This window comes from Eschscholzia californica, unplaced genomic scaffold (genome assembly GCF_041429995.1).
Source record: "Eschscholzia californica isolate CP2 unplaced genomic scaffold, dmEscCali1.0.p SCAF_1, whole genome shotgun sequence".
Taxonomy (NCBI): domain Eukaryota; kingdom Viridiplantae; phylum Streptophyta; class Magnoliopsida; order Ranunculales; family Papaveraceae; genus Eschscholzia; species Eschscholzia californica.
Genome location: NW_028238198.1, coordinates 9,581,043 through 9,608,965, shown reverse-complemented (window position 1 = coordinate 9,608,965; position 27,923 = coordinate 9,581,043). Strand labels below are relative to the sequence as shown.

At 36.9% G+C, this 27,923-nt stretch overlaps 4 protein-coding genes across 11 annotated transcripts; 2 read left to right on the top strand and 2 right to left on the bottom strand.

The window, feature by feature from the left end:
- Positions 1-453: 453 nt before the first annotated feature.
- On the bottom strand, positions 454-5,728 carry LOC147563938 (glutamine synthetase cytosolic isozyme). Its single transcript, XM_086641906.1, has 13 exons — positions 5,293-5,728; positions 5,161-5,200; positions 4,884-4,987; positions 4,683-4,731; positions 4,478-4,584; positions 2,951-3,038; positions 2,105-2,233; positions 1,728-1,802; positions 1,545-1,598; positions 1,392-1,429; positions 1,124-1,283; positions 886-946; positions 454-789 (listed from the first exon to the last, which is right to left on the bottom strand). The coding sequence occupies exons 1-13, from the start codon at positions 5,364-5,366 to the stop codon at positions 698-700; spliced, it is 1,071 nt and encodes a 356-aa protein (XP_086498032.1). The 5' UTR covers positions 5,367-5,728; the 3' UTR covers positions 454-697.
- Positions 5,729-8,584: 2,856 nt separating this feature from the next.
- LOC147563937 (uncharacterized) lies at positions 8,585-11,459 on the top strand. 6 transcript variants are annotated; one of them, XR_015225686.1, is made up of 8 exons: positions 8,585-8,815; positions 8,895-8,940; positions 9,029-9,165; positions 9,249-9,341; positions 9,452-9,592; positions 9,665-9,889; positions 10,983-11,031; positions 11,309-11,459. XR_015225686.1 is itself a non-coding variant. In XM_086642017.1 (7 exons), exons 1-6 carry the CDS (start codon positions 8,789-8,791, stop codon positions 9,878-9,880), a joined length of 660 nt encoding a protein of 219 aa, XP_086498143.1. In that variant the 5' UTR covers positions 8,597-8,788; the 3' UTR covers positions 9,881-9,889; positions 11,309-11,459. The 6 variants fall into 6 exon arrangements, 4 of the variants coding, with proteins under 4 accessions (XP_086498134.1, XP_086498143.1, XP_086498164.1 ...); XM_086642017.1 differs by lacking the exon at positions 10,983-11,031 and having other exon boundaries at positions 8,597-8,815; XR_015225687.1 differs by lacking the exon at positions 9,249-9,341 and having other exon boundaries at positions 8,599-8,815.
- A 2,280-nt stretch (positions 11,460-13,739) lies between these two features.
- On the top strand, positions 13,740-19,629 carry LOC147563936 (uncharacterized). Of its 2 annotated transcripts, none has more exons than XM_086641977.1 (20): positions 13,740-14,648; positions 14,744-14,789; positions 14,881-15,017; positions 15,107-15,220; positions 15,330-15,449; positions 15,947-16,036; positions 16,118-16,225; positions 16,351-16,458; positions 16,572-16,676; positions 16,769-16,867; positions 17,121-17,231; positions 17,370-17,465; positions 17,599-17,682; positions 17,765-17,859; positions 17,950-18,067; positions 18,390-18,478; positions 18,572-18,659; positions 18,739-18,830; positions 18,905-19,254; positions 19,358-19,629. In XM_086641977.1, the coding sequence occupies exons 1-20, from the start codon at positions 14,628-14,630 to the stop codon at positions 19,381-19,383; spliced, it is 2,097 nt and encodes a 698-aa protein (XP_086498103.1). In that variant the 5' UTR covers positions 13,740-14,627; the 3' UTR covers positions 19,384-19,629. The 2 variants fall into 2 exon arrangements, with proteins under 2 accessions (XP_086498103.1, XP_086498112.1); XM_086641986.1 differs by having other exon boundaries at positions 14,514-14,648; positions 15,330-15,708; positions 15,773-16,036.
- LOC147563935 (endoglucanase 5-like) lies at positions 19,604-27,915 on the bottom strand. 2 transcript variants are annotated; one of them, XR_015225683.1, is made up of 10 exons: positions 25,104-27,915; positions 24,366-24,578; positions 23,312-23,512; positions 22,781-22,870; positions 22,499-22,663; positions 21,973-22,096; positions 21,706-21,869; positions 21,219-21,552; positions 20,317-21,021; positions 19,604-20,065 (listed from the first exon to the last, which is right to left on the bottom strand). XR_015225683.1 is itself a non-coding variant. In XM_086641997.1 (10 exons), the coding sequence occupies exons 1-10, from the start codon at positions 25,314-25,316 to the stop codon at positions 19,782-19,784; spliced, it is 1,875 nt and encodes a 624-aa protein (XP_086498123.1). In that variant the 5' UTR covers positions 25,317-27,915; the 3' UTR covers positions 19,604-19,781. The 2 variants fall into 2 exon arrangements, 1 of the variants encoding a protein (XP_086498123.1); XM_086641997.1 differs by having other exon boundaries at positions 20,317-20,403.
- Positions 27,916-27,923: the final 8 nt, after the last annotated feature.

Here is a 27,923-nt window from a genome sequence, read left to right as displayed (position 1 = left end):
AAATCGTTTGAAGGATACGTTGGTCGGACAAGACATGCTACAAAAAGTCTGTGCCGATCTGGCACATCCAAATAGGTTGTGGTGTTTTAGGGGGTGGTTTGTCAAGGATTGTGATTTGGCGTGGAACAACACAGACTCGTTTCGTTGGCTGGCCACAATCATAGGTGTGGAAGCTTAAAAGACTTTTAAAACTCTCCTCTTGTTCTCGTTTTATCACGAAGTAATCGGGAACTATTTGCTTTACTTAGTAAGCTTCATTTCGAAATCCGTAAAAAGATGCCGACCATTGGATGTGATCAATATAAACTGTATCCATCTGTTAAGAGGAGGTTGGACAATCCTATACACAAAAGTAAATAAATAACATGGAGATGGGGGGGGATCTTGGCATGGAAAATCAAATCACTTTAGGGGATTTCCTATCTTTAACCATCAAAAAGCACAAAAACAAGGTTTGCTAATTAAAAATAATTTATTTATAAGACAAGCATTTGATTTTTAAATATTCCAAAAGAACCAAAAGATTCATCACACCAAGCCAACAAAGAGAAATTAAAAACATAAATGAGATGACAATTAAGATTGTTATCTTGTTTGAAGATGAATAAAGATGAGACCCTTAAATAAGAGAATCAATTAAGGATTGATTCTTTCTATTGACTTCATGAGCTTTTCCATTTGCTTTTCATTTCTCTTTCTATGTCTCCCAAAGAATAGTGGTTTCAGCTATCATGGAAGTTACTACATATGGGTCCATGTTTGATGCTGGCCTTCTGTCCTCAAAGTACCCTGCTCATTTTTACCATATGCCATAAAATAAGTACAAAACTAGAATAGTAAAAAAAAATTTACATTTGTTCATGAAATTCTCAAGTGAATATTTACCTTTGCCAGCTTGTTCGGTTTCACGGCCTACCCGAATAGAAGCTCCTCTGTTTGCAACTCCCTGTTTGCACATCAAGTGACATTGATAAAATCATAAACTTTAGTAAAAAGTTACTAAAAAGTATTTAAGTTTTGGTCTATTTCGTCACAAAACGAGTGTTTATTCATGTGGGACTATTCGAACACTATTCGATTTCCGACTAGTAAAAGGGGTTTTAACAACTTGAGATGAACTTACCCAAGAGAAAGTATGAATACTAGCAGTTTCATGTCGACCAGTTAACCTTCTCTCATTGCCCTCTCCATATGCTGCTATGTGCTCCTTGTGCTTGAGACCTAGTTTCTCAATTGCCTTCTTTATCACATCAAATCCTCCATCTTCCCTCATTGACTTTGTGCTAGTATAATGAATAACAATCAAATACATTATAGATTAGCTTTTGTTTTATAAGCTGAAATTTCGAAAATAATATACTCCTAAACTTGAAGTTGGGATTTACTCTTACCTATAATTTGTGTGAGCACCAGCACCATTCCAGTCACCCTAATAAACAACAAAAATTTGATCATTTTGATATTAAACAAATCAAAGTCTTAAACTTGAGATGAAATGACTCAAGTACAATAACTACTAAAGAATGTATATATAGAAAGCCAACCGGAATTGGTTTTGGATCAAGAGAAAGGACAACGCCCGCAAGTTCTGTAATCCTCTGATTAACCAAAAAGAGAAAATACAATGAGAATTATGAATTTTGATATAAGATCGCTACAAAGTGATCCGAAGATGGTTTCTTTTGTAATTTGAAAGGAAAGTATGAAGGATGGAAGCATATAATTACCTCAAGAATGTAACGGGCTACCCATATCTGATCACCTGCAGAAATTCCAACAGAAGGACCAACTTGGAACTCCCACTGTTACAAGAATAAGTATAATTGTTGAAGTTTAATTTATGAGTTCATAAAATTGCGACTAGAGATTTAATCCAAGGTATTATTTTTTTCTCCAACTCGGACTTAAAACTAACTTGAGGTCTGAACTGATTCCAGACCAAACTCGTGATGTTTGCTTTTGTTTGACTCGTGATGTTTGTTTGACTCGTGAAGTCTGTCTAGTCAAAATGACTTATCTGAGGTCCATTTGTTTCAGATGAATCTGAAGGACAGAAAAAAACGCGACCTAAGAATAAGAGAAGAAATACAAGGGTCTAACTAACCTGGCCAGGCATAACTTCACCATTAATCCCACTGATGTTAATTCCAGCATAAAGGCAAGCTTTGTAGTGAGCATCCACAATGTCCCTTCCAAATGACTTGTCTGCACCGGCACTACAGTAATAGGGTCCCTACACAACCACAATCAAATCACAATTTTAATACTGTGGGAAGTTCAAGCACCAACCGGCCCCTCTCTTGGCACTCTCCATGATCCTCAAACTGAACAGTCCGAAGGCATTCAGAGTGGCATGAGTCTGTGTTATTCAAATCCAACATAGATTAAGCCCAGTCCCTCATACTATCCTTGTCTGTAAGACCAATAAGAATGAGGGCCGACTGAGAACAAAAAAAGAGGTACACCTATAGAGGCACCTTTAGAATAATATAGCCTTGTTTGTGTTATAACATAAAACATTAGTTATATTTCTTTTTCTCTTGAATTGACGTGTTGCCAATAAATTGTTAAAAACGATTATAAAAAATTGTTACTCCGTATTATGATAGACCAGGTGTACAACATATATAATAACCAAATGACCAAATTAGACTTTCAAAGGTAAAAATAAGTAAAAACTACAACACTGAAAATTATAACTCAATTCAACTTGTCTAACTCTCTTCCTATCGAGCGTATCTTTTGCAATTTTATGATACACAATTTAGTTATCAACTATGCTACTTGGTCGACCAACGACATATGGCCCAAATGGCCCACGAATACAGGCCGCAACTATGGTGTCAACAATTTTGCCTTTCTAAGATCATTCCGGACATTCTTTCCAGGACAAATATCATTTTCTATGAAACAAAAAAAAAGTATTGGTTAAAGGAGATAAGTAGAGTACCTGTGGACCAGGGAATCCACCGACTGGCCATCCAAGAGGCCAGTGAACATCCTTCTGTAACAAAGTGTACTCTTGCTCAATTCCATACCTGTGTACATCATCATCATAAGTATTTTATCGATAATCTCTAAGAGGTAGTTCAACTGATCTAGTTACAGCTTCAAGATGTCTAAGTAACACTAGTAGTTCTATATGTTTAGAGGGAAGTTTTATAGTCAATGTCCAAACTTGTTAAAAGCAATGCTGCTAAACCCCTTTTATAACATCTTTTTAGTTAGGAGCAATGCCTATTTGAGTTTGATATAACGGCACACTTGATGCCTTTAAGTTGTCGTCCGCCGGTAATCACCAGCCAGCGACCTAGAATACTGAGATTTGTATACACTGACGGAATATTGTTCAAAATCTTGTAAATTATTCTAAGAGAAAAAATATTTGGGTTGACAAATAAAGAGCAATTTTGTGTAATTGATACAATGGATGAAATCTGTGAATAGAATATGAAGAAAAAAAGAATAGGAAAAACTAGTGATAACCTTATTCAACCCCTATTTGATTGTTTTTAATGGTTATAGCTGAGTAAAACAATCCTCAAGGGTCAAATAAAAGACAATGTCAAGAAATGATATTTATGAATTTGATCCGCAAGGAATTCAAAGATAAAATTTTTATTTTATTTGATATATCTATTTAGAAAATTTGTAATTTTATGTCAAAACTTAAAAATTCAATTGCTTTTTAAAATACAAATTGGAATACAATAAAGTTAACATATTTAAAGATCATTGATCTAGTCTCTTAATCAAGTTGTTATCTCAACGTGTTACACATATAATTTTGAGTCCCAAAATCGTTGACTTTTTATTTTATTTGGAATAGACAAACAATTGTTTATCGACAACTTTGTTAAAACCTTTTAAAAATGTAGAACTAACAAATCAAATTCGAACTACTTTTTGTTTACCAAAACTTAGTTAGTCGTATTTTTCTTATTTTTCCATTAAACGGGCTAGTAACCTATTTTTGACCCAAGCAATATAACCGGCTAACGAACAAGTAATATTAGGGCCCAAACAACGCAAAGAGCGAGCCAAAGCAATATAAAGGGCTAACGAACAAGACATATTAGGGTCCAAACAATACAAAGAGTGAGCCAACAAGCAATATAAAGGGCTGTGAACAAGTAATAGGACTATAGGAGGGCCCAAGCAATATAAAGGGCTAGTGAAAAAGTAATAAAAGGGTCCAAGCATTATAAAGGGATGGTAGACAAGTAACATGAGGGCCCAAGCCCAGCCATTGGTATTGACTGGGTCAACCCAAATATGTTTGACCAAGTAAAGAAACAAACTTTCACCAACTAGACAAGATAGAGACGGATACCTAACCTAATTTAGATATCTCAACAAAAAAAAAAACCTAATTTAGATGAGCAAGAAAATAAAGATTCTCCTTCAACAAAATAAAAAACAAAAACAAAAACAAAAACAAAAATAATTGAAGGGTATTTATGGAATTTGGAGATACCATGGGACTTCTTTTTCAACGTCTGGGTGACTGAATATTTTGGCTGCATTAAACCTCTTATTGGTTGGTATTGGTTCTCCAGCTGGCGTGTAAGCATCACACATAACCTATGAATTCCAAAAATACCCTTAAGTTTCCCACTTTATTACAGAATCTTCAAGAATCCCTAAATTATGGGAAGATTCTAATAATAATACTAACTTACCAGAATATTATTTCCTCTTCTAAATGGATCCTTGAATATAGCTTGAGGACTGGTTTAATAAGGCAATGTTTAGACACCAAATAAGAATTTTTTGAAAATTATTATATTCCAGAATTAGACTAATGGAATCTTGGGGTAAATTTCAAATATGAACATAGGATATCGGTGAGACGTTGACTAAATCATGTTTTTCGTACTTACTAGATTATAACTTCGCTATCTTCTCCAGGAGCTTGACCCGTACTGGATCCATCGTAATTCCACTTTGGTAGTTCACTTGGATCTGTTACGGGTTTGGGTAAAGTCTGACACAAACAAAAACATACGAAAGGTCGACTATCATAGTTTGTAAGACGAAAAATGTTACTTTTTATACAAATTTACAATAAATTGAACAATATTCATAACGAACGATCGAGATCTATGTGTCCAAAGAAACGCCATAAAGAAAAAAAATGTAAGGGGAGATGAGTAATACTCTAGCTTTGCTTCTCATATCCAAGCCAGACCCACCAATCCTACAACACAAGAGAAACAAGTGAATACATCAAAATTCATGTTAGAGTTAGAGAGAGAAAGAGAGAATTGATGTGTGTAAGTATGGTGTTACCATATGTACTCAGCAATTATCTTCTCTGTGGTGTCAGTGAGGTCGAGATTAATGAGATCGTTTATGAGAGACATGATTGTGGGTTCTGGTTTAGAGTACTACTAGATCAAGAGACAAAGAGGAAGAGATGGAGAGAGTTAGAGAGTTAGACAGAGAGAGAGAGAGAGAGAGAGAGAGAGAGAGATGAAAGGAAAGAGTTGTTGGTTGGGTGATGTTATAGAGAAAGAGAGAGGGGGGATGAAAGAATGAGAATTTGGTGAGGTGAGGTTGTACCACTATAGGAAGGTAAAAAAGGGGTTATTTTTATAAAAGGGAAAATGAATCACATCCAATAGGGAAATCCAAGAATAACCGATTCATGAATCTGTATTAATTACACAAGGAATCGTAACAGAATCTAGTAGTTCCCAATATTATTTCCTCCGTGTACTCCACTATATATAGGGTCTGTTTGGTTTGTCAAGTTTAATGGCAATGGGCTGATTTGGTTTCCTCACAGAGGATTTGAATTTAATCCTATTTATACCAAAAAGAAAATTTAGTACTCTTGTTTGTTAATGTGACATAGGAATTTCCCTTCAAATAGAGGGGCCAACAAAGGGAAAAAAAATTATGTCTTGGTTCTCTTTCTCTCGATATATTTCTCATTTCCAGTTAGAATTTGATATCGAACAAAAAATATACAACTATACCATTGTGTAACTACAATTATCTATAATTAATAAGGATTTCAAGACTACACGCGTCTAAAACATCTATTAAATTAGTATATGTAATTTCCGTATCAAGTATTGGTGGACATTGATTTGTAAGTAATTCTATATCTCCCGCCAACTAAGCTTCTACGTCAACTAAATTTTTGTCATGTCAAACACACCCTTAAAGTTTCAAATTTATTTGGGGAATATTCATTTCGAGTAGATTTCCATTAGTTTATGTTTGCAATACAAGCTTACATTAGTGGTTTGCAACACGACAAATGATGTTGGAATCTACAATTCATAATACCAATCATCCTTGTTCATGAATCATCGGAGTCTAGTAACTTTAAACAACATTAATATAATTATTCTATAATTTAAAAATTAAAAGTATTTATTTTCACCTTACATGGTTTTGCACTAAGTGAAAGGATAAATAGTAGACTATTAAATTGTATATGACTAAAGTTCTATAGGGGTGTTTTTCAAACGGATGAGATTCCATTGATGGGTTATTAGGTTTCGGTATATGACAGGTTTATTAGTCGCGTACTCATGTCTGACATAGCAACTATGCCGGCCAAACAATTCTTCTTATAACAGAAATTAATTTATCTAGCCTGACTCATAAGTTGAATATTACTCGAATAATGAACTGTAGTATTATATATAAATATATACAAACGAAGTTATGATATTATTAGTTGAAATGTCACACAATAGGAGAAAAACAACCCAATAATACTATTGTATGAACAATCTCTACATATGTATAACTCCAATATAATTGACTTGAGGTATAAAATTAGTTTTTTATATGATAGGATACTACTAGTAGTATGATAATTCCATATAATAAGAATTTAAATACAAAATAGACAATTATTGTCGTGCTAGGACAAAAACTTTAACATTAGTATGTTATCGGGTTGAATTGAATATATGAAGAGGTCCATCAATAATGTTCATGCGTCATCCCGAACTCCTGTATGGGACTATTTGACGTTTTCTTTTAAGTTTCTTTAACCTATTATTTAACTTGTTTTGTCATGCAAAATTATGATGGTGTTTGACATAATAATAACAATAATACTATCTTCAACAAAAAAAACACAATAATACTAACAAAGGTCTCAAGTGTACTCCCCCTCACATGGGAAGGTCATTTTGGTCTTTTCAGAGTTGTCGTCGGACTGAAAAGATCAAAATAACCTTCCCACGTGAGGGAGAGTATAGTTTTGGGAGTCCCCTAATTATTTTCGAATACTAAACCATTTAGTCAGATCTACTTCGCTCACGTTCATGTCATGACAAATAGGTGCATAATGTGGACCTTCCTCCAACTCCTAGGTGGTAAAGCCATGTTGGGTCCACCCATCACTCTGATTGCTCTACTAAAAGACTACTCGTGCAGTATGGGGGGCCGACATGAGTCACCCAAGTCAACTTGTAGATTTCTTAAATGGTCAAGACAAAGCAATATTTGGCTCAACTGAATCAATTCTATCGTTCGTATTTGTTAAGGTTTTTGAAATTTGGGGGTCTTGCTATTGTAATTCTTGTAAAGTTCGAATTTTGTCTTAAAAAATAGTGAAGAACGTTTGGTGGAGATTAAGCATTTGCCAAAAGAAGCCTATGTTGATCTTTACTCCGTCTAACAACATGCTTAAATTCAATTGTAAGTATCCTCTATCTCAATGTTTGGAAGACTATTTATGGCGGATTCAGAAAAAATCACTCGTCAACCTTTATCTAATAATTCCAACCCTTGTAAAGATCAGAGTCCATTAATAGCAAAATTGAAGAGAAATAAGAGAGTTCACGAGAAGTGTGAGGAATTAAGGAACATAAGATAACTAGGGTCTGTTGATGACAACATTTAGTCAAGGGGTGCCTGGTTGAATGGACCGAGCGCCTCCAACAATTTCGTGTGTTTTGGTTGTGGGTGTTTCAGGGAAACAAAATTATTTTGAAACAAGACCTTTTAATTTGGTGGAAAAATCTAATTTTCTCCTGATTTATTTTCTCTACTTTCTTCTTTTTCCTCTCTTCGTCCCACTACCATCCCCAGTGGTCGGTGATGGGGGTCACCACCACCAGTTGCTAATTACACTCCTTTTTTTTCTCCTTCTTTCTTTCTTTCTTTCTTTATCTCTCGACCTCTATCCCTCTATCTCATCGCCTCACTCTAGATCCTCTTCGTCGGCAAGAACCCCCGACGAAGGGGAACTCGTTTTCACAAAGGGTTTGCGGTTACGAATTCCTTCATGTAGAAGAAGGTTCTCCTTCGTCGAAGTTCCTACCATCAAGGGAAACAGTAGAACGAGAAGGGGGTCAGGAGAGAGAGAGGAACCCACCAGAACTTTTCATAATAGGGAATTTTTTGTTTCCTTAAAGCGGTCGTTTTGTCGGGGGCACCTAGAGAATGAAGGCCTACGAGCAAAAATTTGGGGCACCATTAGAAGCATCCTCGGGCCATGGGTTCACGTGAGACATAAGACGGCGAGGACGAGAGCACGGAAATTAATGTACAACACAACTGGAGCATTGCCCAAGTGATTGATAGTGTTGATATAAACTTTCAAACCCGTATTTTCTCAAAAATAGAAAATTAAACATGGAACCATTTCTGCACGCCATTCGAGCAGTTCCCCATGTCAACCCGCGAGTTGTGACTCCCTCTCTTTCTACCTTACACCTTTTCTAGGGTTTTTGCAGCAGTTCTCGCCTTCATCTCTTCCATTTTTCATCTCTCACACACTATATCCTTTTTGCTCATCATATCAAGCCGTAAAATGGGTAAATCTTCCAAGAAATCAGATGTATGATTTTCCTCTTCTTGTTTTCTGATTTTGAATCTTTTGTTCGAATTTTTATTGATTTTTTTGTTTGTTGATTCAGGTTATTGCAACTTCACCAGTTCCTGCATCAAAATCTGGAAAGAAAGGTTTGCACATTTGTTTCTTTTTCTTAAATGTCGATTACTAAGAGAGATTTTCGCATTTGATTAACATTTATTTTGTTTTGATTATTAGGTAATAAGAGAGAAGCCAAGGAAGAAATCACGAAGAAGTTGAGTGTGAAGAGACAGAGAGTTGATGAGAAGTTAGCTGCAATTAAGAAGAAGAAGAAACAAGAAAGTAGTTCAGAAGAAGATTCATCTTCTGAAGAGGTGAGACTCTTTCTTTTTATAAGAATAATATATAAAGTTCCCTTTTTTAACCTAATTGATTATGTGAATCTGTTCCTGTAAAGAAAGAAGCAGTAACTGCTAAGAACGGCTTTGTTGTGGCAAAGAAAACAAAACCTGAATCAAGCAGTTCAGATGATTCTTCTTCATCTGAAGAAGTGAGTTTCTGATTCATAATTATTATTAGTACTTTGTTAGAAAAAAAGTTTTTGGGTCTCATTTGAAATGCATAAGAGTATTGTGTCTTAAATATTTGGTGTATTGGCAGGAAGATAAACCCAAGGCCGCTACCACGAGGGTTCCACCTGCTGCTGCTAAAAATGGCTATGTAGCTGAGGTAGAGGAATCAAGTGACAGTTCCGATGCATATGACAGTTCGGATTCATTTGACAGTTCAGAAGAGGAGATAGTGAGTATATTTCCCACCATTTTCTTTTTAATTCATTTAGATAGATATTTATGATTATGTCACACGTCGCAGATTAGAAATCTTCAAAATTCAAATGCGGAGCTCAGAAGAGAACTGGCTGAACTTAAGGCAGGCCAAGCTGCACTATGTGAAATGATAGAGAGGCAAGGCAGGGAAATGATAGAGAGGCAAGGCAGGGAAATGTCAGCATTTCAGATTCAGCCATATATGCAACAACTAAAAGAACAACAACAACGACAACAACCATCTTCTTCTGATTCTTCATAACGACTCTAGGTGACCTTTTAGTTTTAGCAAATATTTACTTTCTAAATTACATTTTAGGATGTCATGAAATTAGTCAATTTAGAAGGTTGTGAACTTCGTCAATTTAGGATGCGATGAAATTATTACGAACTTAGCCAATTTAACATGTCATGAAATTAGTCAATTTAGGGGGTCATGAATTTAGTGGATTTAGGATGCCATAGACTTTGTCAATTTATTTTAGCTCAATATAGCTAGTGATGGAGATAGCTCAATATAACATAGTCAATCTATTTTAGCTCAATAAAACTAATGATGGAACTCGTGAAAGTTCGGAAAACTAAAGGTTGTTTAGAAGTTGACCCGGTTTCTTTTAAAATTGGACAAGTTTTGTATATCTTAACATAGTAGTCAGCAATTGCGTTTTAGAAACAAAAGCAACACTGGTAATTGATGTAAAATGTGTCAAATTAAGTGAGTAAGTTATAGAGTTTCCTTATCTCCTTCTCAAATAAGTTTTTACCTTTATCAAGCTAGAACCACTATAAATAAGACCCTAATAGTATATAAGACACTTAAGATACCAAAGTAATACTCATTTGAAAACGTGTAGTAAATTGGAAGCTACTCATATTATGTTGCATATCATTAGACATTAGCTATCCGTGTCACCGGAGGCCCTATGTTACAAAGACTCTATTAAACCCATGGTGGTAATAGGAAATGGATGTCAACTTGGCTCCAAACAACTGGATTTTCATTCTTAGGGGCTCCGCTATCTTATATCTATATTAAGAAGACTTGTGGATCACATTCAAATACTTACCTAAACTTTTCATATCAAGTTCTTTGATTGAAATCATAGTAGGGTTTGATAATTATATGTATACAACAGGTCTTTCGCTTCTTCCAATGTTGGCATCATCTTTGTTATTCTCAAAACAGCTAGCATTTACAGCTTGGTTCGCATTTAAAATGATGAAACTGAAATTTACATTTTATTCATTTAATTCATTGGTTTGATGACACTAGGAGATGTGGTTTTGGCTTTGAATACTCATAGTAGCAGACCACCTGGTGTTACTCTGGGGAAATATCTTTTACGTTTTTTTTTTAACTTTAGGTGGAGCTGCTTTATTGGGTTTACTATCCTTTCGTTGAATTTGCTCATGGTAAGAGCACCAAGCCTATTACTTATATTGTTGTTTTGTAGTTTCAGTTTGTTTTAAGTGTTTTTTCTGCTCTTGTTTGCACTGTTGGGATGCTCATCAACAAGGATTATTAGGTCTTTCTAATCTTTAGTGTAAATAGCTAGCTAGAATTGAGGTTAAATTTAAGTGTCAAAATGGTTTTACATTGACTAAATTAAAGTTGTATCTCTAATTGAATAACAACTTGGATTGATGAATTATTGAATAACTAATATGTGCCTGTTTTCCTATCTTTCAGATGAGAAAGGGAAGTGTGAGCTGGTGGAAGAAAAGGGTGTCAAGATTTTGATGCATATTATAGGAATCAAAATGCATGTTTATGATGAACCTTTTTTGTAAATGAATGGATCTTATTGTTTATATGAATGAATGAATTTTACTTGCAATAATCATTATGGGTTGAATTTAGAGAAATGAATGAACAATTGAATTGCACTAACAATTTTACGCATTTGTAGTTGTAAAAGCTACAAAATAGTAGTTGACTGTTCCTATTTTTTACAGATTAAAAAACAAATAGGAGATATTATTTGTAACGACTTATACTGAAAAAAACTGTACAAAAAGATTTATTTATTGCTGCCAAGCCTCTATGGCTCGTTGTAAATACTCTTATTGATTCGAAACCGAAATAGAATCATGAGGTTAGTTGCATAATTTAATAGTTTTAGCATCCTAAAGAAAATTGCGGATGTTCTCCCTCTTTTAGAGAGGCAATATCTTTTGGAACCGGCTCATAATCCCACCATCTGTTGGTAAGTTAACCGTTCTTGTAGTCGCATGTTGTTCCACGTGTCCTTTCAGTAACAATTCGAAAATCTTTTATATTCAAAGCTTTGACTAGTGTCTAGCATTCTCCGTCGACCTCTTGACTATTGTCTTTCAAGCTCTTTTCCGAACTCCGGCGAGCAAGCTTGTCTTTTTCATCGTGGTCGCTTTGTCACTCGCATGACCTTCTTGATCTCGTCACTCGCGGACTCGCCAACCTTTTGAATTTCGCAAACGATCTCAACGTCTATCTCCAAGTTCCCAGAGGCAGATAACACGTCTAGCCACTAAGACTGACCTAAACGTTATCGCCTTAATGTGCCCGGATCTCCGTGTGGGCACGCTCTTTGTACTTCCCAAGACTTCCTTTTGTGCTCCCGCTTCTTCTTCTTCTCTTCACCTGTCGAGTTTCTTCCGAGTCTTCATCTTTAACTGAACAGTTGTTATTTCTACCATTCCGAACCCCATTTTTGACATTATGAAAGTTACCCTTTAGGCCCAAGGTCATGGCGACTATCCAAACTACCAGCTCTCGTTATTTTGTTCGCAGATTGAGCAAGAGAAAGTCCATGTCGCCGAGGAAACTCTGCCGACAAGCCTTGCTCGCTCTCATCTGCTTGTAGGTTCTTCTGTTGCCATAGGGTCTTTTTGTTGCTAAGCTCGCTGTAGCATCTTTTTCCCCTCCAACTGAACCTATCATCCGAGTGGGTCCTGAATCTCCCTGATGAAGTAGACATGGAAGAATTGTTTGCTTGTGGGGTTAAACATGACAAAGAAGACATCTGAAGAAATCCTTAAGACCGTCTCCCGACACCCTTGGTAACCAAGATGCGAACCTTTGTCAGCTCTATAAGTGTCGATTCTTTGTTCTTATTTTGTCCCTTATATCATTGTTTTTACGAAATATTTTCTTTTGGTGACGCGTCAAGTCTCTTTCTGAGTTGGAAGCTTGTAAAGCTGATTTAGAAGTTTGTATAGCGAACCTCGAGGTTTGCAAAACCGACCATCCACCTCCCGAGCAGACTTGGCGACTAAAACCTAGGTAGGAGAGCTTAATGGGACGACTTTCAACACAGGAGGAAGTTGGAGAAGTTAATTGAGTTGAGGGAAGAGGCAGTGAAGCGCTCTTTTGCTCCTGAAATGTCTCAGAACGAATCGCTAGTGGCTGAAATGAAAGATGTGAAGGAGTTTTCAGACCGTCGAATGTTGTCGCTAAGGGGGAATATTTCACTAAAGAAGATTCAAGCACAGAATGAAGCTGTCAAAGCTTTAAAGAATTCCAAAGAACAACAACACCTTCTGAAGCGGTCATCCATATGGGTTGGAAATCTTTTCGGTCGCCATTGTAGTGCCCATAATCAACCTGTGTACATGAAATCTCTATGAGAAATGTGACTGTTTTGATCGATCAACTACGAGTTAAGTACGAGATTGAAGAGAAGTTGTTTTTGCAATTCTGATAGAGAAGAAGAATATTAAGAAGAGGCTGATGATGAATCTGGGGAGATGCGGATGCATAGTGTTTTTTTTTTCGAGCTGTGGACAATACCCTTGTGTTAAGCACTTTTGTGTAATTACAATCCTTCTCTTAATAGTATTTTTTAATTTTGTTGAATCTCCGATATTTTTAATTTCCTACAAAGCTAAATTTTCACTCGACCTGTGATATCGAGGACTGGAGATACTCTCTGGATTCCTTGTTTAGATCCGTACTCCGACTTCTGCTACTTCTTAAAAGTTGATTTGTTGACGTATATTTTTTGCTTTTGCTTTTGACCGACACGTGAGTTTGTCACGCCAAGAGTGAAAATTTTCCAATCATTTACCTTAAATGCATTTTATCTTGTTATTACTAGTATATTAACACTGTCTGGCTGCTCGGGTTGCCAGGGTGACGACCGACAAGATCTTCCCAATTCTTTATATGTGTAATATTTTTCTTTCGATTTTCTGACATGTCTTGAACAAAAACTGTTTGTTTTCCAAAGCAAACGTAGAGTTGGTCTCCAACAACCGGAACTGTTTATTGACAATGGTCGTGAGATATTCGAAGTGAGGTCGAGACTACTCAAAAAGGCCGAGAAGCAAAGGTAGGTGTGGGAATGGTGTAGACAAACTGTCCACTCACACTTTCCATGTCGGACCGGACGGTTCAAACACTTAAGCCTCCTGACCGTGACGGAAGTCAGGCAGATTCGCACGGACAACTCAGGGACTCTGAGTGTCCGTTGCCTCTCCGTGCCCGGCTAAAGCAACCGGCGTTTCAGGTTTGGGACATTTAGCAGCCTTTATCTAATAATCCCAACCCTATGAAAACAAGAGTACTTTAATGGCGAAATTGAGGAGAGTTCAAGTGATAATTAGGGGAAGAGCAGAGAGCTAGGGCACGCTGAATCGCTCGCTGATGACATCCCCTGGTCAAGGGGCGCGCGGTTGAAGGGGCCCGAGCCCCTAGGACGATTTCATATTTTTTATGGGGCACCAAGCGAATGGAAGCCCAGGAGCAGTATACTGGGCCGTCTTTAGACGTCAAGGATGAGAGCAAGAAAATTACTGTACAACACAGCTGGAGCAATTTCAAGACACCACACGAGCAATACCCACGCCCAAAGTATCTAAACCCTAAAATTCACTCCGTATTCGCATATAAACCCTCAGTTGTGACTTTTTCTCATTCTCTCTCTATACCTTAAACCTTTTCTAGGGTTTTTGCAGCATTTCTCGCCTTCACCTCTTCCTCTCCATCTCTTCTATCTCCATCTTTTTCAGTCTTCATATCAATCCTTAAGATGGGTAACAAGAAATCAGATGTATGATAATCCCTTCATCGTTTTCCTCTTCTTGTTTTCTGATTTTGAATATTTCGTTTCGAAATTTTGATGATTTTTTTTGTTTGTTGATTCAGGTTGTTGCAGCTTCACCAGTTCCTGCTTCAAAATCTGGAAAGAAAGGTTTGAGCTTTTATTTCTTCTTCCTCTTTAATGTCGATTACTACGAGAGATTTTCGCATTTGATTCACATTTATTTTGTTTTGATTATTAGGTAATAAGAGAGGAGCTGAGGACGAAGTAATCGAGAAGAAGTTGAGTGTGAAGAAACAAAAGGTTGATGAGAAGTTAGCTGCGATTAAGAAGAAGAAACAAGAAAGTAGTTCAGAAGAAGATTCATCTTCTGACGATGTGAGACTCTTTTCTTTTATAAGAATACTATGGAAGAGATTATAAAGTTCCCTTTTTTTAACCTAATTGATTATGTGAATCTTTCATAGGAACCTGCTGTTCCTGCAAAGAAACAAGCAGTAGCTGCTAAGAATGGCTCTGTTGCGGCAAAGAAAGCAAAACCTGAATCAAGCAGCAGTTCAGATGATTCTTCATCTGAAGAAGTGAGTTTCAAATTCATAATTATCAGTACTTTGTTTTAAATATTTAGGGCATTCATATTTTACAATGTATGTGAGTATTATGTGTTTAACATAGTTGGTGTATTTGCAGGAAGTTAAGCCCAAGGCTGCTGCAAAGAAGGCTCCAGCTGCCGCTAAGAACGGCTCTGTAGCTAAGAAAGCGGAATCAAGTGACAGTTCGGATTCAGATGACAGCTCTGAGGATGAAAAGGTGAGTAATTTAGCCACCATTTCTTTTAATTCACTTGGATATTTATTATTAATAATGGGTGTTTGATGTTAGGAATAATCAAATGAGGAACTAATAAATTGGTGTATGTTTTGATGTAATTTCGTGATAGACATTTGTATGTTGATGTGTTTTTTGCTAACCTGTTAATGCATGTCTTCCCTGTGATTTCAAATTATTGATACAATGAAAATGTTATGTATCTTGTTAGAATGAATGCTTTCTGATTCTATTTGAAGTGGTCTGTTTTTCATTTTTTATTGAATAAGTGTCCTTGGAATAAAATTGTTAATGTACTTTGTGAGAACTACCATGTCTCATAATCAGCAGGGGCAGAGTCTCATAGTTATTACAGGAAGAGGAGTCGAGGGATTTTGTTGATTCTTTTATGTTGTATATTGTCTATCTCCTTCTCCTTCTGCTATATATTGTTTATTATAGGAAGACTTATGTTACTTTTTGAATTAATGTGTTTGCAGAAAGCCCCTGCTAAGAAGGTGCCTGCTGCAGTCACTAAGAAGGTTGAGTCAAGTGACGATAGTTCATCTGAAAGTGACTCAGAGGATGAGGTACTTGTCTTCAGGATCTCTATTATTTGTTAGATTGTATTTTAGCCATCGACTCATCACATCACTATATGTCTATAACAGAAAGTTGTGAAGAAAGCTGCACCTGCAAAAGCTGTGCCCGCAAAAGCAGCAAAGAAACAAGAATCTAGTGATGATAGTTCATCTGATAGTGATTCCTCTGAAGATGAGGTAAATCTAGTTTGTACATTCCTTTATCATACTAGATGATCTCAGGAAATGGTTAATGGCTGATTAATCAATTTGCTGCTATTCTGTTGTATATTGTTTATTTAATATGTATACATATATTACAGAAAGTTGTGAAGAAAGCTGCCCCTGTAAAAGCCGCACCTGCAAAAGCAGCAAAGAAACAAGAATCTAGTGATGATAGTTCGTCGGAAAGTGATTCGTCTGAAGATGAGGTAAATGTCGATTGCAAATGCACTGATCGTTCTAGTAACCTCAAAAATAATGGTCCATGGTCAGTTTATGATTTTGTGGTGATTATATTGTAATGTGCATATAAATGTAACAGAAAGTTGTGAAAAAAGCTGCACCAGCAAAAGCTGCACCAGCGAAGGCAGCAAAGAAGCAAGAATCTAGTGACAGTTCTTCTGATAGTGATTCCTCCGAAGACGAGGTAAATCTGTTTCTTACATGCGTTTGTGGTTTAGCATACTAAATGGCCTAATTGTTTACTGATTTACTATAATTTTGTTATACTTGAGTAAGGCTGTTAAGAAACCAGCTGCTGCCCCAGCAACCTCCAAAGCCGTGCCTGCTAAAAAGAAAGAAGAGTCTGATGATAGTTCTGACGACAGTTCCGATGATGTAAGTCCCCTTCCTCATATGAGATAACCATGTTAGTAGTTGGATCTACCATTCTATTCACGAGCTGGTGAAGTTATAACATGTATTTCAATTTTAGCTCTACCATGTTTTAACACTAATTATCATTAATATCGTTTTATATGTTTGATTTTGTAGTCCGTCTTGTTGATGTACTGAATTGTCATTTTGTTTTGCCCAAGGGTAGGGAGTATTATATTGTCTTTCGTACCTGAAACCTGTTCATGTTACACAGGACGCACCTCCTGCAAAGGTTGTAAAGGCTAATGTGAAAGCTGCCAAGAAGGAAAGCAGCAGTGAGGAAGATAGTTCGGACGATGAGCCTGCAAAGACACCAGCAAAGAAGGTTAGAATCAAATTAAAAACTGAAGCTTGAATTTATCCGAACCTATTTAGAAAATTCAATAAATTGTTCATCAAAGTTGTTTTCCAAGGAGTTCGTTTTGGTACTTCTCCCTGCTTAAACAATCTCATTTCTTTTCAGGCTACCAAGCCTTCAAAAGATAGCAGCAGTTCTGAGGAAGAGTCGTCTGATGAAGAAAGTGAAGATGAGAAACCTGCCAAGACTCCCAAGAAACAAGTAAATCATATACTATGATATTCCTAATAGCCAAAGCTTATGCCTTGATAAATATTTTTAGCGAGCTTGTATATTGTTATCATGGCTACTTTTATCCTCGTCCAATTAACAAACAAAGCTTTAAATTTTGCAGGAGAAAGAGGACTCTGACTCTGATGAAGAGATGGAAGATGCCGAGACTCCTAAGCAAGCAGCTTCAAAACCTGAGACGAAAGAGGTGGTGGACCTAGTCCTAGGTGTGAATTAATTAATTATCATTGATTTACTTAATTGTTGCTTATCTATCGAATATCTTGCAGCCAAAGACCCCTTTTACACCTCAATCTCAGAGCACAGGAGGATCAAAAACTCTATTTGCTGGCAACTTATCATTTTCTATTGATGAAGCAAGCGTGTAAGTATACATTATTATCGAAGCCTCAAAACCTTTATGCTCTCCGGGATGATCTTCATATTATTGCTTAAACATGTTTTGGTGCTACAGGATTGAATTCTTTAAAGAAGCTGGTGAAGTCGTTGATGTGCGTTTCTCATCAGATGAGGATGGCAGGTTCAAGGGATTTGGTCATGTAGAATTTGCAACAGAGGAAGCAGCGAAAAAAGTAAAATTTTACTCTGTTTCTTTCTCAATTTCAATAGGAAATTATTTTTGGGACACTTGGTTCCACTGGAACTGTTTATGAAAAATCACCATTATGCAACCTTTTCTTAATTTTTTGGTATGATTTTTTAACCTTGTGTTTACTGAGTGGTAGAACCACCTGGGATAAGAGGATAACACCAAAATCACTGTCACTAATTTTGTTCCTTTATGGTGCTCTGATCTTGCATTTGGGCGATAATTCTGTTGTTTAATATAGATTTCCAAGCATTTGCTTGATAAAATTTTGAAGTGCCTTGTGCTTACATCGTTTCTTGTTGCAGGCTATGGCTTTGAATGAACATGATTTAATGGGTCGGCCTGTGAGGCTTGACTTTGCTCGTGAAAGGGGTGCATACACTCCCCATAGCGGGTATTTAGACCCTAACAATCCCTTTATTTACCTGAATTTGATTTATTATGCGTATCTACTGAACTGACTGTATTATTTGTTGTGAAATTACAGCAAAGAGGGCGGTAACTCATTCCAAAAGGCAGGAGGAGGTGGAACAATTTATGTACGAGGTTTTGACACTTCTGGTGACGTATATCAGGTCAAAGCCTCTCTCACTTAAGTATGGTAGATTTTGGTGGGATATGTTTTGTGATCTTACCTTTTTATTTTTACTACAGATTAGGAGCTCTTTGGAACAGCACTTCTCTAGTTGTGGAGAGATTTCAAGGGTCTCTGTTCCTAAGGATTACGAAACTGGTGCTGCTAAGGGGTCAGTAAATTTTCTTACATGTTTTTTTTCCCCTGATTTTGTGTTTTGCTAACACTTTTGATATTTTGTTGCAGAATTGCCTACATAGAGTTTTCAGACAGCAGTAGTTTTTCAAAGGCTCTGGAGCTAAATGGAGCTGAATTTGGGGAATATCCGTTGACTATTGAAGAAGCAAGACCAAGAGACAACGATGGTGGCAGTGGCAGAGGAGGAAGAAGCGGAGGGAGAGGTGATGGTGGTGGTCGCTTTGGAGGTGGTGGCAGAGGCGGTGGTGGTCGTTTTGGAGGTGGCGGTGGTGGTCGTTTCGGAAGTGGTGGTGGTGGTCGCTTTGGAAGTGGAGGTGGTCGTGGAGGCCGTGGTGGCGGTGGAGGTCGTTTTGGAAACAGCGCTGGAAGGGGAGGACGTGGTACTCCTATGTCCCAAGGTTTGTCTTTTACATTCTAATACTTAAAATGTTGCTTTTAGTTTTAATGGTTTTCCTAATTGCAAATGTTAACAGAATCTACTATTATTCATCTGAAATGCAGGAAAGAAGACAACATTTGATGACTAGAGAGAGAAAACTTAGATGAGAGATTTTCCTTTTCCTGGAGTGGTGGTTGATGATGGATCACTACTAAAATCTTATTTTATTATCTTTTACATATCAAGCATCTCTCATCCGTGGATTTAATGTTTTTCAATTTTGAACTTGTTCACAGTATTTACTAGTTTTATTAGAAGTGGAGTTAGAATTTTGAATGTGATAGAACACATTAACTATCATTGGTATATTGATCATAAAATATTTATTTGCTCATTTTGCTGTTATGTTCATTTGTCATGTTAGATAAGATATGATTTACGAAGGTTAATTTCTCAATGGTCTCAATTCTCAATCATTTAAAACATTTGTTCGCCCTTACCTCTCTCTCTCTCTCTCTCTCTCTAGAAATGAATATTGGGGTGGAGTTAGTTGTAGCTCAAGACTTTAACAGTAGCTTGAGGACCTCCTTGAACATAAACAAAACTGTGCTGAGAATTAGGTTTCAACAAACTCTGCAAGAGATAAATATTCTTCTCATTAGTTGGTGAGAGACCCCATAGTAATCCTGATAGATTTTCAATTCCCAACTTCATGTACTTAATTGTCTTCTGTGAAGTGTTCTTGATCACTACTTTGTGGCGGTAGAATGTTGTAGTTCCGACTGCCCACTTGTTTGTTATGGAGTGGAGAAATTCTACTGGGACCGAACCTGCAAGATCACAATTGTAGAATAACAATGTTTTAAGTCATTTCATGAATTGATTTGTGATTAGATCTGAAGAGAAGGAGCCCTCTATGGAAGAAACCAATGGCACGGTGATAAAAAGTCATTCTGGAACAGACTTGAAATCAACTTGAATTAATCATTTAAATGATTTAGACCAGGACAAACATCTTGAGATGCACATTTCAATTAAATATTGACGATGATTGACTAAGTAATCAGCAAATAGTACTCACTTGATGTCTTGTAAGGTTGTGGTACATGCGACACTTTGTGGTGGTGGTGTTGTGCCGAATGATATCCTGCTTGACTATACGAGGGACCTGCAAATTCCATATACAAGAAAATACTTAGTATTTATACCAAAGTGGTGGTAATTTATTTATAACTAGAATTGATAATACAGTCATGTGAACTTTTTAAACGAACATAATCTCACTCCGACGGCAAACTAAGTGAGTAAACCCATAAATAAACGAATTACAAGATTCTCATATAACGACGCATTTGCTACAGCAATAAAGCCATCGATAAGACACCAAAAATAGCCGCCACTGTGAAAGTAAAAGCATTTTCTCCTGAGACACTAGAGGAGGATGTGGCTGCTATAGTTGGAGGAAGAGGTGGAGAGACCGCCGGGTAAGGAGCTGAAACAGGTGATTTCACTGATAATGGCGGAGTCGCAATTCCTGGTGAAGTTGCATCTTGTGGTGCTGAAATTGAATTTGGTGACGGTGGAACTGATAATTCCTGTGGTGGCGCTGGTGGAGTTGCATCCCTGGGTGGTGAAATTGATTTTGGTGAGGTTGGAACTGACTCAGGTGGTGGTGGAATTGCATCTGGTACGGGAGAAAGTGTTTCCGACGGTGGTGGATTGGTCGAAGTTGCTGCCGGATAAGTTGATTGTCCTTGTTGTGTATAACCCGAATCCGTATTTACTTCTGAAATTCTCCTCAAAATGTGATGAGAACTCCTCAATTTACAGGGTTTCAGTGAAAGAGAAAAATGTACCACTTTGGCAGTTAAATCAGTTGGGATTAATGCCATTTTCCCTCTATCATCCCTTATTTGTGGGGAGAAAACCAGAGTTCAAATTTACTGCTAAAAGAATGTAAAATACTTTTGAATTTGTGATTACCTGAATATCCTGCTAGTCCATGCAACTTGGAGAAGACTCCTATTAGAGGAGCAGTGCCCGAAAGCGAAGGCTCACTACTTTCATAATTGTACCGTTCATCGGAAAATTGGTCATTTTGATCTGGTCCTCCGACGAGTGCTCCATATAAGATGTTAGGGTTTGGTTGCTCATTATGATACCATGACTCGAATCCATCTACGCAACCGACGGTTGAGGGATGTGTGAAAATTGAAGCAATAGAAGCTCCTCTATGGTGAACTTTAACCGGGTAATATGACCCATACCCGACTAAATAACTAATGTATTTTGGGTTCTTCCCGAGAATGTAATCTGCCTGTTTTACGAAAATCAACAATATAATTAGATCATTTATCTCTGAGAAATTATGTATTTAGGTAGTGTCTTTTCTAGTAAGTCACATCTGAAATCTGACTCGGATATCTGACTTAGCTCAAAATTACACGATGATTGTTTTAATTAAATTCACCTGTGATTGGGAGAATTTGAGAAGATCCTGAGGTTGTAGGTACGCATCAGGGCATTTGATACCGGTGTTAGCTGTCGAAAGATAATCCGAATAGATGGCTAGGAGAAATGCAGCTGAAGAGACATATTGCATATTGTTCCAATCATGCAAGTACAATAATCCTCCTGACATGAACAAAAATTACAAATGAATATCAATTCATAAACTCGATCGTATAAGATTTCAAAACTTCAAAAAATATACTTAAATTTATTCGAAATGACGTACCTGGAGTCATTGGTACGTTATATCCCCCGTTCTTTTGCATACAAGCACATACAAAATAATCAGCTTTCGCTTGATATTGCTTTAGAATAGGAGTATAACTTCCACCTTTTCCATCTAGTACTACCTGGTTTTTAAACAACAAATCAATAATTATGTTAGCGGTTTGACCTTATAACTATAATAGAAGGAAATTTTCTTGGAAGGCATACGAAAAGTTAATGTTAAGTTTGTGGTTATCCAACTCAAAACTAATTGGCAATGATCGGAGAAGACTACACATTATATTGTTAGTTGCTAGTTACCCCTTCTCCCCCATGTGGGACTATTCTCACAGCTAAAAAGTCCAAACAAACTCTTGAAAACAATATACAATATCCCAATCATGTTACCACCGTTAACTAGTTTTATGACGTTGAAAGAATATAATGATCTAGATAAAAGAGAGTGACGTAACAACTAAACAAATATTTTTTTATCAGAAAACGACTGTTATATCGCTAAGTTAAAGAGAGTAACTAGGGCAAACCTTTGAAAGAAGAATTTGAAGACCAGCATATTTATCATCCCATGAAAATTCTCCAACTCCCCATCCAGTCCCTCCCAAGGAAACAGAGTCGTCGATAACATATTTTAGATAGTAATCTTCACCAGTAGCACGGTACAGCCAAGCAGCACTCCATAACAATTCATCCTTCGTAAATTATGATTTCTTAATAATTAATAAAAGAAATGCAATTACTTTTCATGAACTAAATATTTGTTTTAAAAATAAAAAAATTATTTTAGTGCTAGTATAATTAGTTCTTACCGAATAACCAGATGCTGAAGCATAGAATTTTTTAACATTTGTGATTGAGTTGTCATATCGTCCGCGAAATTGATCCGCAAATGAGAAAAGCTACAATTAACATTTAAAATTTTTAGAATTTAAAGTCTTCCTAGTCTACAAATTAAAAGTATTTTTTTACCATTTTTTAATGATTTTATCTAAGAATATTAGAATTTCCCGACTCACATTTCTAAACGAACAGATACGGACCACATTTTAACAAAGAGTGCAATATAATTTTGATGATGTATTAATGTCATGTAATGATTAACGTATATCGTAGTCTCATTTTCCAAAAAAAAAAAGTCTATTTTATTCTGATCGAATCATTTGGAGACTGGATATATCATTTCATCTGGCAGTAACAAAAATGTATCATTCTAAAGTACATCAAGATTCAGTCCTTGGTTCATTTTCATCTACAAATCCATCCCCTAATTATAATTTACATCTTTGCTTGAAAATTTTGAGGTTTTCTTGTGATAATTCCTTAGAAATGACTATATATACCTGTTTGGCGTGAACCAAGAGGAGATAAGAGTAAGTAGAATTATAAGGCTTAAAAGCAATAGAAGCTGCAGCCAATGCTGCTGCCGTCTCTCCGGCAAGGTCCGACCCCGGATTACTGGAATCTATCTTGTAAGCAGTTCTTGGAGTTGACATATCCTCTGCTCGCTCCCAACAAAGATGATCGGAAACTCCATCTCCCACCTGTTTGCATTATTAAAAAAAAAAAAACTAGAATAGTAAAAATACTGAACATAAAACGTAGCAGAATTTAGTACTAGAACCCTAAAGTTTTCCATATGTGAGAAATAATCCATCGATGTTAGAGCAGTGCTAAATAGCCCAAATGGAGGGAGGGGGTTACCACAGGCTGAAGCAGAAGTGACTGACCCTCATTGGTTGGGACATTTCTCTCTCTACATGGCCCGACCAACGAGATTCGGCCATATCAGCCGTCGACCCCCTTTTTTAGGCCATTTAACATTTGACGATGTTATCCCATGATGGGGTCAACTAGTAGATCGAGTTGGTGAACGCGATCGAGATCTAGCTCCTGTAAAGTGGGTCGGACCTGGGTCTATTATGGGCCACATTGGGCCGCCCTACCAGACACAGACTTAGTTTGAGAATTAACCTATGATGTTGGAGAAGTGCTCAAAAGCCCAAAAAAGGGGGGACGACCACAACCAAATAAGATGTGGCCGACCCTCACTGGTTGGGCCATTTCTGTGACGACTAATGAGGGTCGACCACATCAGCTTCAGCCTGTAGTCAGCCTCCCTCTTTTTAGGACTATTTAGCATTTTGAAGATGTTAACCCAAGATGGTGTCAACTAGTAGACCAGGTTGCCAAACGCGCCCGGAATCTAACTCGTGTAAAGGGGGGCAGACCTGGGGCCTGTTCAGGACCATACATGCCCACCCTACAGAACATATTGGCTCGGTTTGGGCCGGTCAGAAGCACCCGAGACGCCCCACACAATTAGTATACCACTAATTCATAGAAGCAATAGATTGAGTTTGTAACATACTATTGAAAAATGAATAAAAGAATTACCTGGGCCCATAGGAGGTTAGGTTGAGAATGGGCTTTAAGGAAGTAATCAGTACCCCATCTGATGGCATCAAGGGTGTGCTCAAATTGATTACAAGATTTAAGTTCCTTGGCAAAATCAATGGCTGACCATGAAAGAATTGCTACACTATAAGCCATTGGTAATCCGAATTTCACATGATCACCTGCATCATAATACCCTCCTACCAAATCCACCTGCAAAAGGAAATCCCTCAATGTGGTTAGATTCCTAATAATTTTATAAACTTTTCTCTATTTTGGTGGTTCAAATTATCTATTTTGTTTCCTAAAATAATTGATTTTGTTACCAATTATGATACTAATATTTCTAGCTTAAGTGGGCAATACATCGAGCACAATATAATTTCTTTTACATGAATGTCGTGACTACAAATATTATATATTCGCGGCTTTTGATAAATAAACAATATGTTTTGGTGAGGTGTTTTTTGTTCTTCATTACGTGAATGATTGAATCTAACTCATTTGAATCAAATGAACCTAAAATCAACTAAAATTAACCATTCGGGCTATTATCACATTCTAACAAAAATAAAGAGCATGAAATCTGGCTCTAGTCAAATGAGATTTCTGACTTAGAGATAAAAGAAGCACTACAAGTTTATATAAAAATATTGTACAAGATTAACATGGGTCTAGATAGCCCTAAATGGTGAAACAAATTCTTGTAGAGAGCTAAAAGGAGAGTGAGGGACTCACTCCTTGTTGATACCCATCACTAAGGCCGGAATCACCACGCCATTTGACTCGTTGGTTAGACGGAAGCTTACCGGATCGTTGGGCCTCAAAAAACAATAAACTCTTATCAAGTGCATCTCCATAATCATAACCATTTACACCCATTTGATCAACTCCAATAAGAAATGCAAGCATCACAACACATTGTATGAGTTTATAGCTTTTCATGATCATGAACTTATAATGAAGTTCTTGATTTGCAATTTATTAGACGAGTCGAATCGGACTTGACTCAGAGTTATCAAAAGGCATTAGCAAATGAAGTAGGGTTCTTATAGGAGAAAGATATAGTGATTATTTGTTTATAGTTAGTTAGTAGTGTTCACGTTGGAGAGAAGTATAGAAAAAGTAGAGGTATCCATGTTTTGGAAATGTCAAATGAATTTAAGAAAAAAACTCAAATTAGAAAACTAAAGTAAATAGATTTAATATTGAAGATCATTTTAATTAGGACCCCTTAATGTCAATTTTTGACCTTGCTAATCATAATTGGTGGTGGATCCATCATCCATATACTCAAAGTCATCCCTTTCTAGCTATTCTATATGATGACTTGTTCTTACACTTAACTTTCATCTTCACTTTTAGAAACTCCATGGAGATGATTAAAGGGGTAGAAATCTGTGAGGAATGTTGAAGCAAAAGTTCTTATTCTAAGGAAACTAGTATTCGATATTTTTTTTTGAACAAGCATACTGGTACTTGGGAAATACGATCTCAGGGTACACGCAAACATACAATTATTTTTGATAATTTCGACATTTCTATGTAATGCTCAAGATGTACATGTGAAAATTGAAATGTTGTCGTACTAGATGATGTAATGATTGCATTATTTTGTAATTGAAGTCAGTCTTAAAATAATATAATACCGGTAGAGTTAGATAAATTGAAGGATAAAGTGCAAGACACGGCCATATTATATACAAACGCTTTTAAGTATAAGCATTGCTTGCAAAAAAAAATATCTACGCATTCCACTTTTTCAACAAAAAAAAAAAGTATATGCATTGCACGTCTAGGTCACCGAATCTAACCTAATAGCACCTATTCTCATCGAATATATTGACAATAAGGCAATGACTCAGCGGCATTTATGTATAAATTAGTGGATTTCAAGTTATAGAAGATCATCAACTGGGAGAACTATTGACTTCTAGTTCCTGGGGAGTATAAAGGGATTGCTATTCTAGTCTGAAATGGTCAGAGAGAAATACAACTGGGAGAACTATTGACTTCTAGTTCCTGGGGGAGAGTCACTGAGATTGAAAGGGGCTGAGGGCGGGGATACGGATCGAGAAAGGCTAGGTTGGGAGGGAGCTACCAGTTCGATGGCAGGAAGAATCGGTAGGAGGGGGACGGATCATGAAGTCAGGAGTTTCTGAAATGAGAAGTCAGAAGATAGGTTGACTCAGCTGGGTGATGAACTCCTGTGGTGGCTGCTTATGCTCGTTATAGTGCTTTTGCGCACCTCTCTTTCATTATTCGAGTAAAGCCTAGTTTCTCTCATCTGAGTCGCTCGCTCTATTCACTTCCACAAACTGAGTATGCTCGTGTCATGCCTACCATGTCTTCTTTTCCTCATCATTTGCCTTAACAAGAAGAGTTTTGGCTGTGCACCCAATCACTTAGTGCCCAATCTGCCTGCACCTAAGACACACAACCCAGTTTCCACTTCTTGTTCTCGGAAGGTCTCCATGACACTGTTTTTGCTTTCCACTAAAATGAAATTTGGAGGTGGAAGTGAACAAAAGCATATCCCTAGGATAAGGATCTAGACTTTGTCCAGACAAGCTCAACCTATTTCCTTGTTGAATTGTTTTAAGGTGGACAAGATGATCATATCTTTTGTTGGTTAGACTAATTAAGCAAGTTGATAATCTACCTATCCAACCAAAGGCTCATGCCTCATCTCAACGAAACTCAACTTAACCTTAACTGTACCCGATTCAATCGATTATTTCTGGTGTGTATATATATAACATATGAGTGAGAATCTGAAGCTGCAAGATGGAGGGATAGACATTCTAGAATTGGTAATGAAAAAGGTTAGAGATGATAAGAAATGAAAGTAAAGTTTACTTCATCAAGTGTTTTAAAGTGTTGAAGGAGGAGAATATAAGATGATGATATCCTTTTCTGAAATCCACTAGTCTACTGTATTGACTGAGATTCAACAGTGATCATGTATCTAGGGCTTGAAGGTTAGATAATCAGGTTGATGATCTACCCATTCAAAGGGAAGGCTCCTTTACCTAAAGTCAACACAACCTCATCCTAGATAAAACAAACTCAATCCTAGAGAATGATTTCAGGAAGATATGAAGGGGAAACTGGTGTCACAATTGGAGATGGGAAAGGAGGATAATTTTCGACACTGAAGTTTACAAGCTGAAGTTGGAAATTCTGTGTCAATTCCTAGAGATGAATCTGCATAAACCCGAAACCATAAACCCTAAACGCCTAACTAGTAGTGTGGTGGTGGTATCTGTGTTTGGGCATCAAGGTGGTCCATTTGAAAACTAAAAGTAGACCTTCCAGAAGGGAAAAAAACTCCACATAATGCTCCAAGGATCCTAACAAAGACGAGTATCCGTATAGGGCTGGCCTTAATCAATAAGAGGCAAGGATGAGTATTTGTGTGTAGTGATTGTGCATATCATAAACGAAAAGAGTCCCCCATACAAAGAGCATGAAGAGTGATTACTCCAAATTCTTAAAGCTAACATGAAGGTAGTAACTAGGCAAGGATGATAAGATAAACCCCATAACCAAATTAAC